The 21,692-nt window shown below is 35.5% G+C and overlaps 1 protein-coding gene across 4 annotated transcripts in view; it reads left to right on the top strand.

The window, feature by feature from the left end:
* The window catches only part of clstn1 (calsyntenin 1), a 38,296-nt gene that overhangs the window by 11,397 nt on the left and 5,207 nt on the right, over positions 1-21,692 (top strand). The window contains exons 2-16 of one of the 4 annotated variants that reach the window (XM_052593656.1): positions 4,852-4,974; positions 9,566-9,595; positions 10,930-11,125; positions 12,312-12,520; positions 12,764-12,913; positions 14,273-14,458; positions 14,663-14,911; positions 16,018-16,139; positions 16,555-16,717; positions 17,046-17,096; positions 18,860-19,017; positions 19,748-19,896; positions 20,052-20,290; positions 20,685-20,855; positions 21,004-21,149. In XM_052593656.1, coding sequence (XP_052449616.1) covers positions 4,852-4,974; positions 9,566-9,595; positions 10,930-11,125; positions 12,312-12,520; positions 12,764-12,913; positions 14,273-14,458; positions 14,663-14,911; positions 16,018-16,139; positions 16,555-16,717; positions 17,046-17,096; positions 18,860-19,017; positions 19,748-19,896; positions 20,052-20,290; positions 20,685-20,855; positions 21,004-21,149 — 2,342 coding nt within the window. The remainder of the gene's footprint in view (positions 1-4,851; positions 4,975-9,565; positions 9,596-10,929; positions 11,126-12,311; positions 12,521-12,763; positions 12,914-14,272; positions 14,459-14,662; positions 14,912-16,017; positions 16,140-16,554; positions 16,718-17,045; positions 17,097-18,859; positions 19,018-19,747; positions 19,897-20,051; positions 20,291-20,684; positions 20,856-21,003; positions 21,150-21,692) is intronic. The other 3 variants (XM_052593657.1, XM_052593658.1, XM_052593659.1) reach the window with 3 other exon arrangements.

The raw sequence follows: 21,692 nt of genomic DNA, 5'->3' as shown, positions 1-21,692 counted from the left end.
ATCCAGCCCTATAAAGAACCCTTTACTTCACTTCTGAATGAATCAGCCATTGGAACGAATCAAATAAATGAATAAATGACTCGATGACTTAATAATTAAGACATTTACCACCACCTACTGGCAGTTTTAGTTTATTACATAGAGTATAATTTCTTTAAAGAAATAATTTCACATTTTCATAGTAATTATAATAAAATTAAGAAAATAAATTATTAAAGTTATAGTTCAACCAACCAAAAATGACAATTTTGTCATCATTTACTCACATGGTCCAAAAGAGTATTTCCAAAATATTTCTTGCTGAACCTACTTTTTTAATGCCTGTTTTTTGCTTTACACAACAATGACTTTAAATTATCCTTTGGGAGTAATTTCTCGATTAATTAATCACCACATTGTGTAATTAATTATATAATAATGTAAATAATAACTATAATAATTATAATATTAATAAGCAGGGTGTGTAATAATAATATTAACATTAACATCCAAAAATGAACTTTAACCACTCTGACAAATATAGCTATTCTATTCTATTCTATTCTATTCTATTCTATTCTATTCTGTTCTATTATTTTATATAATTTTATATTATATTTATGAATGTTAAACATGTTAAGAGTATAATATTCTTTTGACCCCATTTACTTGTAAATACTTATATTATTATTTACTTTAACAATAAAAAATTAACTTTCATTACTTCGAAAAATATAATAATACTATTCTATTCTATTCTTACTTTTCTGTTCCAGTCTGCTTCGGCTTTCAAAAAAAATTCAGATAAATGCTGTAGACTGCAAATAAACATTTTACTACCCTTTTAGCGTGCGGTTGATGAATCATTCTGAATGAAAATGGATTGAACGGTGATCTCGGAGTACATATTTACTCCACACTGTGCTCAAGTGTTTATTGCTCTAATGCACCAGTTACATAACATTGTTTCCATAAAGCAACCTGTAGCCTTTATCCAATTTTCTCGACACTACCCTATTTGACTGCTGACATTATGAAATCGTATGTTTGGTGTGTTGTCATCATATTAGCCCATTTATCAAACAGTTCTATCCGTTACTTTTCTCGCAACAGTTGAATTGTGTTGCTGATGTGCAAGGATCTAAAGTGCTTCTATGCAAAATGCATGTAAAAACAGCCAACTGACTGCCTGCCGTCCCAAACGCTCGCCTTGTGCCAGAGCTGCAGGGCGCTCAGAAATGATATCACCCACATCAGAGCTCCTTCAGTAATCAGATTCATTCTCAGCCAGTCTGGTGAGCAGCCCTTCCTCTTTGAAACCCCACTTGTTTAGTTTATAATGATGCACACCAGACATCAGTGTGGGCTTTTCAAACATAAACTGTTTTTAATGGTTCATTAAGGGCTTCAATGAAGTTTAAAGAAGAAAATAATTGCCGTTTGATTGGTAAATGTGTTTTTAGTAAGAGAAGGAGTGATGTGTGTGCCATATGTTATATCAGTGTGTGTGTGGGAGAGAGAGCAGTGTTTAGCAGGTGTTTTGCTGATGTGTTTAGTGGTTTTCTCTTGCTGGGATCAATGCCATGGCTGAACGCACTCCAAGAGGTCTCAAGGACCCTTATTGAGATGTACCAAAACACTTCAGAAAAAAGACTCATAGGTCGTCCCTATAATTTACACTTTGTTTTCTGTTTGTAAACAGGTTTTTGTGTATCTCTTTGTATGTTAATATGTGATGATAACCGTGTTATCAGTCTATTTGTTCTACAGCAGAAGGGTTTGAGAGTACAAACAGTTCTTTGTCACTGTAAAGCCAGATTAACCTCGAGTGTTTGACCACTCTGATACAAAGATCCCTTGTTGCTGCTTTGATTTACTTTCTATTACTTAGTGAGGCTAAAGGCATTTTCAAATACAGGAATGCACATACTGGTTAAAATTAATAAATGTATAGCCTGAATGCACTGTAAGTCACTTTGGATAAAAGTGTCTGTTAAACGCATAAATGTAAATGTAAATATAATAAATTCCAAACATTTAAGAGTGTGCTTTGTTTGCTTATAGTTGGCAGATGACAGGTTTTGGCTTCTGCATTTCAGAATGACCAAAATATATTTTTTACTCTTTTTGTTTATGGCCTTTGAGTGCAAATAATAATAAAAAAAATGCTTATTTTGTTATATTAAATTAATATTTTGGTGTTTCTTTTCCAAAATGACTTTAATGTTCAAATGGAGGTTGATGAGATGTTTAAAATTTTTGGAAAGAAGTCAATACAATAAAACCGTAATATTGTGAAATATTATTGCAAATTAAAATAACTGTTTTCCATTGTAATATATTTTAAAATGCAACATATTTATTTGTTTATTCCTGAATTTTCAGCATCATTACTCCAGTCAGTGTGACATGATCCTTCAGAAATTATTTTTATAAGCTGATTTGGTGCTTAAGAAACATTTCTTATTATTATCAATGCTGAAAACAGTTGCTTAGAATCTTTGTCTGGAAATTCTTTGATGTACAGAAAGTTCTAAAGAACATGATTTTGAATGTTAAATTCTGAATATTTGAATGGTTAAAAGGTTTTGTCCCATCTTGGTGTCAAGTTTTGCATAGGCAAAAACCACACTCAATCTAGTTAGTTAAATGAATGTACAGTAGGCCTACTTGGTATGTGTGTGTGTGTAAGGGAAAAGAATGTGTTATGTTCTAGTCTTGTTCTCTTTATTAGTAGCATTATGTTCCAGTTTGCCCTTTAAGCATGTGACTTACCTCAGCTCTTAAGGTTTTATAAACCCAGGATTTTAAAGCAGATTATGCTCAGGGTAGTCTGGTCTGACAGTCTGTCCACATACAGCCACCAGCAGCAGCAGTACACTTAGGGTCACGTGAACCTACTTTAAGACGATTTATGAGCCAGATCAAAAATTTCACCAACAATACCAAGTCCTAGACTCCGTCCCAGCTCTGTTTGTACTGGGTACAGCGTTAGAATCATGCATCATGTGTTTGTAGCATTGGTAGACATGTACAATTGTCAGTTCTTGAACCTCAAATGTATTACAGCTGAAAATTAACAGGGTGAAGAAACACGAAAATGAAGCGACAGTTCTGTCAAGCATACATTTTTCCAGAAGGTGTGAAATCGGATTCTGGCGTGTAATATGAACGGAGGTGAGCATTATGGCGTTATTGCTGTGGAGGTTATATCCTTCAATTAGTGTCACTGATCAGGCTTCTGCCTGCGGGGCGAGTCGTAAGACACCGGTGCACAGAAGCCAATAAATCATCCTTCTTCGCTCCAGCTGCTGCACACCACGCACATATTTCCAGACAGCAATTTTCTGAGCAGTATAAGGGATGGGAACTGTTAGCACAGAGGATGTTGAAGAATTTATGTGCACATAGATTTAGTGTCTGGCTTGAGTGATGAGCTGACATAAGAGATTTTTCAGTCAATGTATATTTTCATATAACTACAGACATTTACATTTATTCATTTAGCAGGTGTTTTTTATTCAAAGTGACTTTATGAATGATGTAAAACACATTTTTCATTAAGTAGCTACCAATATTAGCAGTACCAAAGTACAGAATTCAAGTAAATGTATACATTTATCACATAATAAAAATATACATATATATATATATATATATATATATATATATATATATAATATTTTTTATATAATATTAAAAATATTATATATATATATGTATATTTTTATTATGTGATAAATGTATACATTTACTTGAATTCTGTATATATATATATATATATATATATATATATATATATATATATATGAAATCTTAATTAATAAAAAAATATATATATTTTTTATATTTAATAGATTTATGTTTTTACCTTTTTTATCTTTTTGTTGTTATATATTTTATGTCGTTAATTTTAATGTATACCTAAAAATGTAGTTACAAAATAGAAAATTACAAAACTGTCATCTTAAGCATGCAGTAAAATTACATTACAATATATGACAAAAACAAAGACATGTATTAATATTAAAAAAAATATATATATATAAATAATTATTTATTTAGGATTATTCTATATACATACATAATGATTTTCATTTACTACTATTTTTATTATGTAATACATTTAATTTGTGTATTTTACTCAAATTCTATACTTTCGTACAGTAAGTAGATCTAGTCTCGGACATGAAAAACAAGCAATATTTTGCATCATAGCTCATACTAAATAGTGTACTTGGAGGCTGTAGTGTTCAATTAGTGTGCAATACCATAACTGTTTTATAAGTGCTCGCTGAAGAGCTATGTCTTTTTAGCTATGTTTTGAAAGGTGGATTCGGTCAGACTGACAGCTTGGTGATTGACCCTGCAGTTGACGACATCAGTCTGCTGAGCTCATTTAGTTTCCTCGCGGCCGCCTCGCTATCAGGTCTGCACACAATGAGATCAGCACTGCAGGAGTATGCTTTTCGCTCAGCAACTGCTGATGTACTCACATTTCGGGTACAGGCACTGATCAGCCGTTGAAGAGAGCAATCTGCCCTTCACGTCAACCTCTGCCGCTGCTGCAGTGTTTCTGCAGTCTGAAGCTAAAGCACAGTGCATCTGTCCTCTCTCTTTCAGAGCTCAAAGCCTTCAGTCAACACTAATGAGCTGCTGAGCTTCGGCGTGCTCTCAGCTCCAACAGAGGCGGCAAATGCCACTGCGCACTAGTCAGTGTGTGATTTTGCGCTCTGGCTTTAAGCTGGCGTACAGTTGTGCTGACACATAGTGCATCCTCACAGAAAACCCAAATAATTGGTTGTTGTTGTCTGGGCTTGGTTTTATTCAGCAAAAAATAAACTACTTTTTCCTGTTTTTTCTCCCCAACAGTAAATAAGCACAAGCCATGGATTGAGACCACGTATCATGGTATCGTAACGGAAAATGACGACAAAGTTCTCCTGGACCCTCCGCTGATAGCCTTGGATAAAGATGCCCCGTTGCGCTATGCAGGTAAGATCCTCCATCTTCTGGTCTCAGATCAGGCTGCCAGCCATTTTGCTTCCTCATGCTTTCCAAACCATAAAGAGAGATTTCGCCTAAAAATGAAAGTTCTGTCATAATTTCTTCCATAAAAAGGGGATTTCTTACCACCTAGGGGTGTTTTTCTATGTAATCAAAGTGAATTAACTAAAAGCACCATAAAAGTCGTTAATATTGTTTAAGTGTTTTATTCCACTTTTCAAACTAGCTTTGTGAGAAAATTTCCATCATTATTTATTTAAAATTTCAATAACAAAAAACGGTAACAAAAAACATTTCCATTATATAAAATAAGCATTAACTGAAATTAAATACAAAATAAAAACGTTCATTTCAGCAGTGCAACGTTTATGTTAAAATACTAAAACAACTAAAACTAAAAAGAAGCTTAACAAAAATAATATTGAATAATATATACATTTATAAAATGCATAACATAATCCCTAAAATTAAAATGTAAACAATTATTAAAATAAAGTCTTGTTTAAAATATTAACAAAATCTTTAATAGTATATCAGTGATACTAATCACTAATAATAATCAATCAAAATACCAGGGAATTAGTAGATTTTTGACATCATTGATCATACGATCATAATCTTTAAAAATTCACCTTTTACACATCAGAAGCTTTACAAGTTTGGAACAACATGAGGGTGACAAATATTGACAGAATTTTCATTTTTCTCATTAGAAGTTTGTTGCATTGATGACTGGAGTATATGCACCTGATTTGTTTCCAGTTATTAAAGCTGTCAAATGAAGGGCGTATTATAATAAAATACTGTTATTCATGTTTTCAGTGAAAAGTCAGCAGAATATTTCTAAAGGTCACCTTTATCTTTTTGAAAATCAGTTGGATTTTATTTAGTCAGGTAGGAGTCATAATAAAAGTCCTTTTGTGAACTTGTTTTGAATGGATTTTCTTTTGCCCTGAACTCTTGGTTCTTTAGTTTGATAATGTATTGATGCTTTGACAAAGCTTTCCTACTCGCATCTTGTCAATTAAACCTTAAAATAGATCTAAAACAAACCATAATTACATTTTGAATAAAAGACCTGATATCATCAGCCTGCAGCTGAACTTGAAGTCCGCTCTTGTTGGTAATTAGGTTTGTAGATATTCTTAGAGTCTCTAATGCTCTAGGTTAATGGAGCTGTTTGTTTCTCCATGTACTGCTTTATGCTTCTTGAGTTTATTTTTGCTTGCGTCCCTAGACATTAAGCAATTAATGTAGTGCAAAACTGAATATGTAAAACACTGAGTTCCACCGATTCCTTAAGTCCAGGTGAGGGCTATGATGGATGTTGGTGGTGTGCTTCTCCCTTATCTTTTCTCCACATATTGGAGATAATAAGTTAGCAGATCCAACTGAAGTATTTTTAAGCATGTTGCATTAATAAGCTCATATTGAATCAGTACAGTAGAAGATAGGCAGTCTATAAACCCGTCACTTTTTTAAATCGCCTCTCTCGTTGGCCAAGCAGCTGGTCGCCAGACTTCTAGAGCTCTTCTGATATCAAGTTCAATGAAATTTCTTCTTACTCGGCTTGTTTCCTGTGAGAGGGAATGTGCAGCCCTAGCATTGGCTCTAGCCATTTTTTAATCACTTTGAGATTTACTTTGACCTGGTTTCAAATCTCTTTATGCGGTGGTCCATTGTCAGTGCACTCGCTCCTTTCTCACGGTTTTAGTAGCAGTCCTCGTTATTCTCCCGGTGCACCCTGAATAAGGGACACTGCTATCAAAGTAGTGGCAAACATTTGGGAGAAAGATTGGACCACATGCATTAATATGGTTTACCTTGAGTTATTTGTATAAATATCAATTCACTGATAATCTTATCATAAATGTATAACTCTGAAAGTTCATAAGCAATCATTTCAGTAAGCTTTGTTTTGTGTGAGCCAGCAGTGTGAGTGCAGACTGATTATATTAACAAGCTTTCTTAAATTCACTTTGAAATATCACATGGCTGTGTGGGTGACTGTCACATTCTTAGCATCTCTGCCAGTGCCGGGCCGCTCAGGACATGGTGCCATGCTGACTAACTCACTTTACTCTGATCAGTGAGAGAACTGCTGTGCCAGTTAGATTCATTTAAACCAGATCATGCTGATTTAATATAGTAAATATATGATTGTTATGATGTAGTATTTTTATGATATTATGTATTAAAATGTCATTCCCCCCCAAAACAATACAATAAAAAAGTTAATTTCTGACAATTACTGAAATATATAAATGTTATACCGAATATGAATTTATTTTAATTATTTATTATTTATTTATATATTGCTTTTATATTGTATTTATTTTTTTTTTATATAAGATAGATAGATAGATAGATAGATAGATAGATAGATAGATAGATAGATAGATGGATAGTATCTATCACTTTGTATTGAATAGATCAAAATCCACCACTATCAAAAAATACAATACATTGTACTGAATATGAATTTTTCATTCATTTAATTGTATTATTTATATATTTTATATTGTATTAATTGTATGGTTATTATATATATATATATAAACATTTTATGTAAAATATAATGTGTTAGGCCTACAATAAAATATTGTGAAATGTATTAAATGTTAGGTTTCTGATTGAATTCAAAGCAAGGGACTTTTGCTCCCAGCATTGTAAATCTCTGTATAGTTTTAGTAGAACATGTAGATTTATTTGTTGTATATGACAGGTTGCTTCAAAGGAAGCAGTGTCCCATTAGGGGCAGACATGCAGCATCATGATTGATGTTCAGCTGGCCTTTTATAAACAAGCTCCAAGCATCGATTTCCACTGCAGAAATGTCAGTGGACTATTCAGCTCGCTGTCAATTTCAATATTTCCTCTGACTCGTTGTGAGCAAGTCCTTAAACGTTAAACTTCAGACCTCTAAAACTTCAATCCTTAGGCAGTAATGAATCAGCAGTCAAATAAAATCAAAGTCCCTCTTCTAGTTTTTTTCTCTCACTTTTTAGCTGTTGTCTTTTTATCTCCATCGATTCCTCTGTGCAGTATAGCAGTCTGAGGGAATGAATCAATATTCATTGTGTTTTTGCCTGATGGGAAATGGAGGGCTATATAAGTTGGCTCTTGGCATGCAGACTGAAGCGTCAGTCTGGGGTTTAGGGGAAGTGTGGGGATGTTCAGTCATTAAAGCTCAAGAATGCACTGATGAGGCACAAAGCTTCCACCGCATGACTTGCGCTGAACAGCAGATCCTAATGGAAAATCCATCTCTAATTGTAGGGTAAAAACGAGGTGGACAGGTCCACCAACGAAGCCACCGATAGGGTCAAACAAAACCCTTTAGCGGACAGCCAAGCAGAAAAAATATTATAAACTTGTATAATAAAATAAAATAAAAATATATATATATTATATATAAAAGTTGGCTAATTTTATTTAGTGCTGATACTACTATAAAAAAATGTTTTGGCTAACCCTTAATCTTTCCTATGGTTGCACCATTTATTAATTGTTAACCTTATAGGGTTAGTTCACCCAAATATAAAAATTATGTCATTAATGACTCACCCTCATGTCGTTCCAAACACGTAAGACCTCTGTTCATCTTCGGAGTCATTAATGATATAATTTTAATATTTGGGTGAACTAACCCTTTAACAGGAGCTCTATGGCTGTTTCCTCCTGTGCTCAAGGCTGTTTTTTGTGTTTCTGTGACTGTTAATGTGGACTCATCAAAATATAATGTTTTGTGCTGTAAAGTTATACTAGGGCCAGAATACCCTCAGAATTAGCATGATGCAGATTGCTACAAATGAAAGTGTCTGTGAGATATTGTCCTTGCAGTTAAGGAAGATAAAAGCCATCTGTACTAGGGCCGGGCAATACAGAAATGCAAAATGCATTTGCTCAGAAATATATTTCATAAATAAACATTTATTGTCATTTATTTAATTTCTTTCATTTTAAAACATTGTTTAAATGATCAATTAATTATTTTAAAATATTTAATTTGTGGTTTCTGTATTTTATACCTCTTGGATTAAACATTTTCATTTATTTGGTTAGAAATAATAATAAAATAAATAATCAAGTAGGAGTATACTATTTACCTACATATCTCTTTTAAACATTTTAATATATGAAAAATATAATTGTGAACAAGTTCTAGCGATGACACAAATTTACTGATGAATTTGAGTTTTTTACAGTAATAACCTATTCATGGAAATGAATACCAATATTTAATGCCTTTTGAGTTTTTTTTTTTTTTTAAGTCATAGGCCCCATTCAGGCTGTCCCTGTGCTCTCATAAAGAGGGTGTGATATGCTCTACAAGAACTTTAATGGCCAAGTTAAAAGTGCATTAAAATCCTTTATATATTCACGGTTTTATTTAAATTTACATCATACCAAAGTGATCATAAATATTAAATATATATTGCCCAACCCTAATCTGAACAGTGTGAAAAGTCAAATGAGGTATTTTGAGTCCTCGGCTGCTTCTCTTTCTTGTCTGTGTTTCTCTGCATCTCATTCCTTCTCTGACTGACCTGGGTTTATCTTTTCTCCCTTCTTGTAGAGAGTTTTGAGGTGACCTTCACCAAAGAAGGTGATGGGCTCTTTCTACTGCCTTTTTACCATTTTATTAACCCACTAACGCAAACACAAAAGAAATCGGCACTTCACACGGAAACTCCTGTCATGCTCTTTTTAATCTCTTCCCAGTTCTTCTTCTTTTTGGTTTGCTTTGAATTTGTTGGAAATGAAAATGTAGCTACTGGATGACAAGAGTGATGCGGGGATAACAGTATCTAGAAATATCTATGCATGAGACATCCATTGAAGTTTGCAGATGCTAACAGTACTTCAGCTCCAAAACTGAAGAGATGAAGGGAAATAATGCACGTACACTAGTTACTAGTTACATCCTCCCTGTAAAGTCCCTTTTAGGGGTTGGCTTTGAACACGACAGATCTTAAATCTGTGAGACTCTGACACTCCAGAGTTCAGTTCCTGCTCAAAAACGCTAATGCTGAGATTGTTAAATGATGCAAACTCTCTGCTGTCCGGTCTGTGGTGTGGTTTGATCTGTAGTTTGAGTCTCTTCACCCTCTCCTCCACTAATGTTAAATACACAGCATGACAACTACTGCTGGTTGATGTGGATGTCAAGCAAATGGATATTTCTAACCCCAGCTCTCATCCAGCCTTTAAGTTTCCTGCCTCTGCTCCTCAATTTTTAATTTGTTTCATTCTTTCAGTTTTTTTAAAGGTTTGAGAGAGACAACATTGCACAGGAAGACTTCCTTCACGCCTAAATCTAACTTTAAGCTCCAAATGAGTTTTTTGTTTGTTTGTATATTTGCTTTGATTTGTGAACTTCTGAAAGGACGCTGGATCTCTGTCATAACTCCTTTTCATTCGCCCCATGATTAACTTATCATTTGAACATTTTCTTTCTTGTTAAAATGTGTTCCTTTTAACCAAAAATCTGCATTAAACACTTTAAGTACTTCTTTAGATATGTTATGCTATTAAACACAACAGATATCTGTCCATTGGTTCATATCATTTCCTTCCTGTCCTTGTATATAAAGTATTCCTGTGAAATGCCTGTCCACATTCTGGGTTTCTTACTGCATGACTGGATGCAATGTGATCAAATGGCTTGGACCAGACACTCGGTATCCCTTTTTTAACCCTCCCTTCCACCTCCCAAATACTCACCCCCATCCCACAGTGCTTCTGCCTTCCTCCACAGACACCTTCACCTCCCACCTCCCCTCAGTGTTTCGATCCCTTTGGCTGCCAAACCAACTTTGGCTGTTCTTATTTGAGTGTGACGTGTTATAATTTCATTGTGGGTTTCTTTTATCTCATGAACGGCAGCTGGCGCTTTGGCTCACGGGTGGGCTTGACTAAACACACGTGTGCCGTTTGCAGGGGAGATCTGCGGCTTCAGGATTCACGGGCAGAATGTGCCGTTCGAGGCGGTGGTGTTGGATAAGTCCACTGGCGAGGGCGTGATCCGGGCCAAGGATAAACTGGATTGTGAGCTGCAAAAGGAGCACACCTTCACCATCCAGGCCTACGACTGTGGAGAGGGACCTGATGGCAGCAACATGAAGAAATCTCACAAGTGCGTATCTTGTTTGGGAGTTTTTATTGATAAAGTAAAAAGAACTGTAATGAATAGTTGCAAGTGGCACTAGAATTGAGCCAGAATTGTACACGTAAGCATTCTGGTTGTGTCAAAATGTATTTAAAAGAGTTTTGGATAATATATTTATATTTGGATATATAATATATACATATATATAACGCTGTGTTTATTTGATCAAAAATACTGTAATTTTTTTTTTTATTATTCTAATTTAAAATAACTGTTTCTATTTGAATATATTATGAAATGTAATTTATTCCTGTGAAGATAAAACTGAATTTTCAGCAGCCATTATTCCAGTCTTCAGTGTCACATGATTTTTCAGAAATTATTCTACTGATTTGGTGCCTTAGAAGCATTTCTTATTATTATTCTTAATGTTGAGAACAGTGATGCTTTATTTTTGTTGGAAACAGTCACTTTTTTAGGATTCTTTCATTTTTATTTTTATTTTTTTTTAAATTCAAACAAACAGCTTTAATTTGAAATAGAAATCTTTTACAACATTATAAATGTTTTTATTGTCACTCTTGATAAACATCATGGCATCCTTGGGGGATAAAATTATTAATTTCTTAAAAAAGAAAAAAAAAAGAAAAAAACATTATACATTATACAAATAAAACAAACATTACTGAAGTATGTTTTACAAGAAAATACCATTCCATTGTTTATAATTTAGTTTTTAGTCTAAAAAATAATTAATGAATTTCCATAAATAAAAACACTATGGGCAAGTCAGCTGTAAATGAAGGTTTACATTAGATTTTCCTTACACAACAATGATAATAAAATCCAGCACAGAAAAATGTAATAATTTAGTAAACCGATTAACTTCCATTACCTTACTAACCCTGGTTGTACCCTGATTAATTAAAGGTCTTTTTTTTTTCTTCTAGCAAATCTAAGACATGCTTTTTTATCTCTAATTTCTAAATAAAATTTGTGGCATAAAGAAACCCTAAAGCCCATTTGAAACATCCCATTCTTATGATATCACATAATGAGATATTAGAACACTCGTGTTCACTCCTGTGAATGACTGCGTCCCATCAGAGCGTGCCTGAATTAATCATCCATCTGTTATCAAACAAGACTTGCGTCACTGCTTATTCCCACTTGTCCAATTCTAGTTTATTAATGACGTTTTGATGTCACCCAGGGCTACCGTCCACATCCAAGTGAATGACATGAATGAGTATTCACCGGTGTTCAAAGAGAAGTCCTACAAAGCCACAGTGATCGAGGGCAAAAAGTATGACAGCATCCTGAAGGTGGAGGCCGTGGACGCTGACTGCTCTTTCCAGTTCAGTCAGATCTGCAGCTATGAGATTGTCACCCCCGATGTGCCCTTTACCGTTGACAAGGATGGTAAGTGCTGCCAATTCAGATCTCCTGCCAAAACCCCAAGTAATATCCCTTAGAGTGATATTGACTTCTAGGTCATTGTTATTCATGTGCCGATAAAAATTGATTTGTGGAAACAAGCTGCCATTTTAGGATCTGTAGCATACCTAACAGTGACGTTAGCAAACTGTCACCTTGAGTTGTGGCCTGAATTGAAGTTTTCATTTTTGCTTGAGGTTATTGCTTGTTCGTTCTCTACATGAACAGGCAACATCAAGAACACAGAGAAGCTGAACTACAGCAAGGAACGCATGTACAAACTCACCGTGACTGCATATGACTGCGGTAAAAACCGTGCATCTGAGGACGTTCTTGTAAAAATCAACATCAAGCCCACCTGCAAACCAAGCTGGCAAGGTATCAAAGACCTCTGGATTTTTTGTATCTCATATATGTAAACAAACACAGCTGTATTATTTTGTTGTTTTAAGGCGGGAAAGCTCAGCTAAGTTGTGTACATGGACAAAGAAGTTTAAATGATAAATCCACCATTATAGCGAAAGATTGTAGTTAAAGGGTAAATTCACCCAAAAATGAAAATTAGCCCAAAAATTACTCGCCCTCAAGGCATCCTAGGTGTATATGACTTTATTCTTTCAGACAAATCTAGTCAGAGTTATATTACAAATTGTCTTATTACAAATTGCCACTCAGCGGTGTTGCATGCATCAGTACAAAAATAGTGAAATAAAAAGTGCCCCTCCATTATAAAAAGTGGGGGGAGGGGTGGGCGGTGAGTTAAACAAAGGCCTCCTGTAGCGAATTGATCTATTTTTGTAAGAAAAATAACCATATTTAAAATGTAATAATCACTTTAATCTAGCTTACCAAGCGGCAACCTCCCGCTCTCTCTCGTGAAGCCAATCAGGAAGTGACTAAAACTGCAATTTATCGATTGGCTGGTTGAGGCTGGCTCCAAAAGGGAGTCAATCCCATAGACTCCCCAATGTTAAAATGCCCAACGTTTTTCAAAACATGTTAAAAGCCTGGGACAAAAAATGATTTTGGTCTATATAGCTAATTTTGCCCTTCATGACAACTGTGAGGGGGGTGAATTTTTCTTATAACTCATCCATTTAAATTATTTTAAGCCTTAAATTTCTGCATAATTAAGGGCGTGGCCACTTGAGCGGATTGCCGCTGCCAACGTGAGCTAGGTAGGCGTGTCTTCAGTAACCAGGTCCCGCCTTTTTGCCCATTTTCGATTAACAGGGAGTGACATGCAGTGACGCGCTGCCAAGATAACGATGTCCCGCTCCTTTCACTTTCAGCTTAAAAAAATAGCGACCGGTGGTTTGGGTTTGTCACTTCTGAGCGGCACATGTGCAAAACTGTCCTCATACGTCATCCTTCCGGAACTGCTTCCATTTACTAACGGGAGCGCAATTTAGATGAAAGTGATTTTTTACATTTTAAATATGATTATTTTTCTTCTTAGAATGATTTCTGAATGAAATTAGAATGTATCTTGTGTCACTGAAGACTAAATATAATACAAACTCACCTTTGGCTTCATAGAAAGCTGTTATTATATAACAATATTTCAGGATAATGCTTTCTTTCAAAATTGTACCCATCCCAAACTTTTGAATGGTAGTGTATGTAAAAACAAAAAATTCATATCAGGTATTTTTCATTGTTATGTCATGTTAACTAATGTCAGTTTGTTACAGAATAATCTGTTTTTTGAATGACACATTTTCTCTCTGATGATAGGATTTAATAAAAGGATTGAATATGAGCCTGGTACAGGCAGTCTAGCCCTGTTCCCCAGCATGCACCTGGAGACCTGCGAGGAGCCAATCACCTCCATTCAGGCCAGCATCATGCTGGAGACTAATCACATCGGCAAGGGCTGTGACCGTGACACCTACTCCGAAAAATTCCTGCACAAGCTGTGCGGTGAGTCCCGACATCCTTATTATAATAGACTTACATTTAACATCAAGATCATTAAATGTGCTTATTACATTAAGCAACTCAACACTATTTTAGACTAATTTACATAATCGTAATACCTGCAGAATCCCACAGGCACATGCTGAACCATAATGCAACCAATATTTTGGGATACTGTAATGAATAACTGTTTGTGTGCGCATCCAGGTGCCAGTGCTGGTACTGTGGAGCTGTTGCCTGCTCCCAGCAACTCTGCCAACTGGACTGTCGGCTTGCCCACTGACAACGGGCACGACAGCGACCAGGTGTTTGAGTTCAATGGCACCCAGGCCATCAAGGTCCCTGAGGGTGTGGTGAGCACCACCCTGAAAGAGCCCTTCACCATCTCGGTGTGGATGAGACACGGACCTGGAGGCAGGGAGAAGGAGACCATACTCTGCAACTCTGACAAGACTGGTAAAGACATTCACACACAGAACACACTGACAGGTCTGAGAGCGTGATGATGGCTTCCATGTTTGCATGTCCTCTTCATCTTTTTACTTCAGTAGGGCTGTCAAAATCATCTTGTTATTTCATCTGCTAAATTGTATGTGTTATTAAAGCTGTTTATTTATTTATTTAGTATGACACTGTAAAATGGATTATAAGTAATGCACTTGACTGCACTGTTTTATTGCAGTTTTTTATTATATTTTTTATTAATATATTTGTAATATTTTGTTTAGTTTCTGTTATTATTATTGTTGTTGTGTTTAAGTGTAATAGCATGATATCTATCAGGCATTTTCTGTGTAGTATTACATTAAATCACTTTAGTAATCACCTTTTTGTTGGTTTTATGTAAATGTATATAGATAAATATACACAACTGTTCAAAATTGTGGGGTTAGTAATATCTGTTTGTTTTTTTTTTGTTTTTTTTAATTAGTTTTGTTTTGTTTGCTAGCTATTTTATATGTGGTAACCCCCCCCCAATAATTTTTTTACAAATAAAAATCCCCAGTATTCCCCTTATCCAGTGTTACACACACACATATTCTGAAATACATTCCATTCCAAATTTCTGCATTGTTTTGTTTTGTTTCCTTTAAAAGGAATTGAATGCATTAACTACAAAAAAAAAACATATTTGAAAGAGAAAAAAAAAACAATTGTGTGTGTAATAAATATATATATATGCTGTAAAAATTTTACTGGAGTAGCGTCTCATGACATTTTGAAGGTTACGAAAGGGTTGCTTATGGTAGTTCTGTGAAATTGAATTTTCACACTATGATCTCACTCTCTGGTCATTGAAGCAAAATTCCCTGCGCTACAAAAAGCTCATCTGCTGGCCCTTATGTAAGGCTGATTATGTCACAGTTATGCCCCCGTTTATGGAAAGTTGCTCATTGTTTTCTAGGATAGTGCAGCTGCGGCAATCCATGCATACTGAGACATGATGTTCAGTGCACCACAAAATTGTAACATGCTTCAGTCGTGTGATAAGCAAGCATATTTACATGAATTCTCATTGACACAAGTGTGAATTTTTATTCCTGTCTATGTATTTTCTGCAGAGATGAACAGGCACCACTACTCTCTGTATGTACACAACTGTCGTCTTGTGCTGCTGCTGCGTCAGGAGCCTACCGAATCGGAGAACTACAAACCAGCTGAATTCCACTGGAAACTCGATCAAGTGAGTCAACTTGAGCCCCTTCAGAAGCCCTCCGTTTTGAAAGACGCCCTTGTGTTATGTTTAGCTCGCCGGTGATGAATAGGTCACCTCATACTTAAAGCTGTTGCTCCATAACATTCTCTCTCCAAATGGCCAATATTACATTTTCTACCTTTCTGACCCAGTAAAAATGCATGAAAATATATGCATGCTAAGTTATATTTTAGGAAGGTGGTTCCTTGCTAGAGAATCATCATAACTGAGGGTCCTAAGCATTAAAAACATGAAAATACCTGCTTTAAACAAACCCAACTGTACATTTAGGTAGATACATACTGTCCTCGAAATCTGAATGTCCATTTAGGTTTTTCTGAACGCTTTAGCTGGTGCAGTCTGTAGTTAAACAGAAGCCCTGATCTATTATCTCTCCTCCCAGGTGTGTGATAAAGAATGGCATCACTACGTGTTAAACATTGAGTTCCCAGCAGTGACTTTGTTTGTGGATGGTTCCATCTTCGAGCCCTTCCTGGTCACGGAGGATTACCCTCTGCATGCCTCCAAGATCGAAACCCAGCTCACCATCGGCGCCTGCTGGCAAGGTACTCTCATTAATGATCTATTGATTCTCAACGCACAAAGATGCCAGCTGCAGTTGGAATTTAAACATGCTCTTTATTAGTAAATAGTTTGCCTTTGCAATTTGTAGACATGCCTATTTCATAACCCCTGTCATAGATGTAAGACGAAATCTATTGACGCATGTCAGATGATCTTAGATAATCTTAAAAACCTAATTTAATCTAAAAACGATTTGTGGCTTTTATTGCATGTCATTTTTTTTATACAAGTGTACTTCCAAAAGTGACTTTCTTTCCTTGACTATATTGAGCCCTGGTCTTTCCCCGCTCTTCTGTCTTACCTCCACAGACCTCTCAGGACATGACAATGATACTGAGACTCTCTCAGAGCCTTTGACAGGTTGCCCTAGTCTTTCCTGATCACACTAATATTTCCAAACGCACGTCTGTTAATGCCCTGCACATATGTGGTTCTTCTGCAGCATGTCATTCAGCTACAGGAAGACCGTTCATGCATAGCTTGTCTGCAATGGCATAACATTTGTAGCATGATGCAATTGAGTCGAGAGATGCCATGTCATATCATAAACCCTGCCTGTCTTGTTCTTCATTCTGTTTTCTTAATTCATCAGTCCAGCTCCATCTAATTTCAGTTTGCTTCCAGATCTGGAGATGTACACAGCAGACCGTATATTACAAGCAAAACAAGTCTAACTGACCTTAGGGATCTGCATGTTTTTATGATAAATCAGAGGGTTTGGCTGCATTCCTTGTTGCGGTTTGCAGGATTATTTATGCCAGTGGTATCAGTGCAGCAGACAGTGTCTCATATCCCACTCTGTGACCTTGCTGACTTTACAGCATCACTCAGTGTCACATTACTGCTGAGGTCATTCTGACCGCTCCAGCATCTCTCTGTGTCCTTCAGACAGTCACACTATAGAAGACATTGCTTTACGTACAGTGTTACGCTTTCATTTTCATCTTACAGGGACTGTTCACCCAAAAATGAAAATTATTGTTTCAAGATTTTCCATACAGCAACTTCTGTCAAACTGTCAAACAAACTTGATAAAGTAATCCATATGACTAATTTGTCAAAGGTCTTTTTTTTTTTTGCGTTGGGTAGAAACTAAGCAAGCTTGTCATTTCAGCATTTAGGATTTTGGAAGTGAATTGAGAGCTAATTGTGAACTTTGCTGAAGGGAAAGATTACATCATAATATTAAAATTATATAAAAAAATATTTTTTCTTAATTAATGTGTTAGATGATAAATAATTTATATAAAAATAATAAATATGCTCTGCTGTTCAACACATTGGGGCCAGGAAGATTTTTTTATATATTCAGTTTATAATGTTTATTCAGCTCAGAAAAAATAAAAGTGATACAAATATTTAATTATATTCCACATCACTGGTTTTCGTTAAAATTTTCTGTTCATCAAATTTTTTTTTAAATAAAATACAATTCAGCTTTGCCATAACAGGGATGAAGTACATTTTCAAATGTATAAAAATAAAAGACGGATATTTTAAATTCTATTATTATTTGTAGTATTTTTGATCTAATGTGGATAAATATTTCAAAAATATAAATAAATCTTGCTGACTGTACTTTTGAAAGGTTGTGTAAACCATTTTTCAGACTACATGTATGATGTTTTTCAGTGAGTTTTAATGTCTTTAATGAGCTTGACAGATGCGGTCACTGTTAGGAGCAGGCAAGCAGCGTAAGGTTCTCAAAAAATCTCTAATTGTACATTTTATGAAATAATAAGAGCATTTGGAACAACATAAATAATGACCAGATTTTCCTTTTTGGGTCACCTATTCCTTGAATGTTGATAACAAGACAGTTCAAACACATATAGCATTAACCATTTAGAAATATGCAAATATGTGTAGATTTATTCAGTCATATTGCCTCATTTTTTATGTGCCACTTTGTGTTCGTTCCCATTTATTTGCCTTTTTTTCTCCCAGCAAAAGTTGCATGAGGCCACAGGCCTGAATCAGGTCATCCATCATCCTGCACCTACATTGAACACTTAACATGCATGAGCATCAGTCACACGGCCTGTACACACTGTGCATGCTTGAGCACAGCAGAGCAAACGTTTGGTATCTAACAGGTTCTGTCCCCCTCTGGGTTTGTGTAGGTGGCAGCGCCCGCATGACTCAGTACTTCAGGGGCAACCTAGCTGGACTCATGATCCGCTCCGGCAAACTGGAGAACAAGAAAGTTATCGACTGCCTCTACACCTGCAAGGAAGGTCTTGATGTGCAGCTTCCAGAGGAGGTAGCCTCTGCTGTGAAGGTGAGTGATGTGAATGCTGTAAAACAGATTCTTCTGGGCTATGTAGGTGAAGTTTTGAAAACTGATGATCACACTACCTTGCATAACTGTCAAAACATATGCGAGCTTTGTGAAATGACTCATGGGTGACCTACAGTGTTATTTTAGTACTGTTTATATACTAGTATAGTGTTTATTCATATTTTTTATTATTTATATATATATATATAGTATTTTTTTTATTTTTAGTTTTATTATTTATTTTAATTATTTATTATAACAGCTTTAATTTATTTTTATTTCAGTTTTACTTTTAATAATTGTAATAGTTTCAGTACTTTTTTTATTTGATTTATTTCAGCCTCATTTTAATTCCCCAAAATTATCTTCCATATTTAACATTTAACAGAAATGAAGATGCTGAAGACTTTCTCACCCTCTTGTCATTCTAAACCCATAAGATTTTGTTTACTATTTAAAGCACAAATTAAAGGATTTTTAATCAAACAAGGTTGTTGTCCAACCATTGAAAATCCAGGTAACCCAAATTTAGAAGATCCAGAAAGTTCACAAAGGCATAGTAAAATTAATCAGTATGAATTGCGCGGTCTTGTGAAGAGACGTGATCGCTTTATATTCTAAACACTATTCATCTAAACAATGATAGACACACATACATAGAGCAGATTTCAGTAAACATTTTCATTTGTGTTTTAACCAAATGGATGTATGTTTCTCTGTCTCTCTCTAGGTGGATTTTAACCCCAACCAGTCTTCTCTGAGCCTGGAGGGAGATGACATTGAGAGCTTTGAGAAAGTGATGCAGCACATCTCCTACCTGAACTCCCGGCAGTTCCCCACCCCAGGAATCCGCCATCTGCGAGTCTCAACCACTGTCAAGTTAGTTTCCATCATTTCACTACAGCTGCTTCACATTAGCTAGCCCCACCCACTTTTAAATGCTCCAGAATAACACAGTATATGGCAAAGCTCATAATGAAACCGAATGATACTTTTACATACGTTAAAAAAAGGTCTCTTTTGTAATTGTTCAGATGCTTCAATGAGGAGACGTGCATCTCCGTGCCTGACTCTGAAGGCTACGTGATGGTTCTCCAGCCAGAGGAGCCAAGGATCAGCCTCAGTGGAATTGACCATTTTGCCCGTGGAGCAGCTGAATTTGAGAGTACGGAGGGCGTTATGCTCTTCCCTGAGCTGCGCATCGTCAGCACCATCACCCGTGAGGTGGAGGTGGAGGCTGAGACCGAAGCCGAAGCCGAGGATGATCCCACAGGTACGCTGGGAATGTGAGAATCACAAACTTTGCTGACAGAGGGGAAATGGATCATGAAAGATGAAAAAAAAAATTCTAATGATTTAACGGTTTCTTTGAGCGATATTTGGAATGTTTATATTCCAATAAGTGGTAGAAATATTCATGTTGTCTCTATAATGGATTCTGGGATGAAAGAAAGTCTAAAAGGTTTTTGTCTTAGCTAACGTTTTTTTTTTATTTTAGTGCATTGTAAGTGTTTCTTACAGATTACTTTACTCCTCGCAATCGATATTTGCCATAAAATTGCACGGTGGACTGTTTCTGAACATTCACGTCTTTCCAAGATAAAATTGAATCAAATGGAGAAGTTCTGCTCTAACTTACTGACGAATGCTTTTTGTTTTTTTGGCAGTGCAAGAGACGGTGGTATCTGAGGAGATCATGCATAACTTGGACACGTGTGAGGTGACCGTGGTGGGAGACGAACTGAATGGAGATCATGAGAGTTTGGAGGTGGATCTGGTCCAGATCCAGCAGAGAGCTCTGGAGATGAGCTCTTCTAACGTGGGCATGGTCATCACAGGTACTCATCCATCTACTTCAACAAACTACTGCTGTATATTTGCATCTGGTTAAGGGTAGTTTATATGCTGAACAGTTGATCAAATAGTAATAAAAAAGCATCAGTGCTGTAATCTTGACAACTGCTTAAAGCTTGACTCTGTCCTCAGGGGTTAACACCATGGCGAACTACGAACAGGTCCTGCATCTGATCCGCTACAGGAACTGGCACACAGAGGCATTGTTTGACAGGAAGTTTAAACTCGTCTGCTCTGAACTCAATGGCCGCTACATTAGCAATGAATTCAAAGTCGAGGTACACAATGTCAAAACTCAACACAATGTCTTCAGTGTAAACAATAATTTATTAACTTCACTAAAATATTTCACTAAAATACCACGGTACCTAAGTAATGTTTACTATAGTTCACTGTGTGTGTGTGTATGTGTCTATATATATATATATATATATATATATATATATATATATATATATATATATATATATATATATATATATAGACACACACACACCTCCTTTCAAATTTTATTTGGTAATACTATATTAAATTATATAAATAATAATTATAATTATTTTTAAATAAATGCTGTCCTTTTGAAGTTTTTATTCATCAAAGAATCTTGAATTTTTCAACATTGATAATGATAAGTTTTATTGAGCACCAAATCAGCATATTAGAACCATTTCTGAAGGATGATGTGACACTAAAGCCATCACAAGGAAAAAAACAAACATTTTAAAATATGTTCAGATGGAAAACAGTTTTTCCTGTATTTTGGTAAAAAAAAAAAAACCTTTATCTTATATATGGTCTTATGCAAAAAATGGTATTATTAT

The sequence above is a fragment of the Carassius gibelio genome, chromosome B23, assembly GCF_023724105.1.
Source record: "Carassius gibelio isolate Cgi1373 ecotype wild population from Czech Republic chromosome B23, carGib1.2-hapl.c, whole genome shotgun sequence".
NCBI lineage: Eukaryota > Metazoa > Chordata > Actinopteri > Cypriniformes > Cyprinidae > Carassius > Carassius gibelio.
The sequence above is the reverse complement of the archived record's forward strand: the minus strand, read 5'-3'. Positions and strand labels throughout refer to the sequence as shown.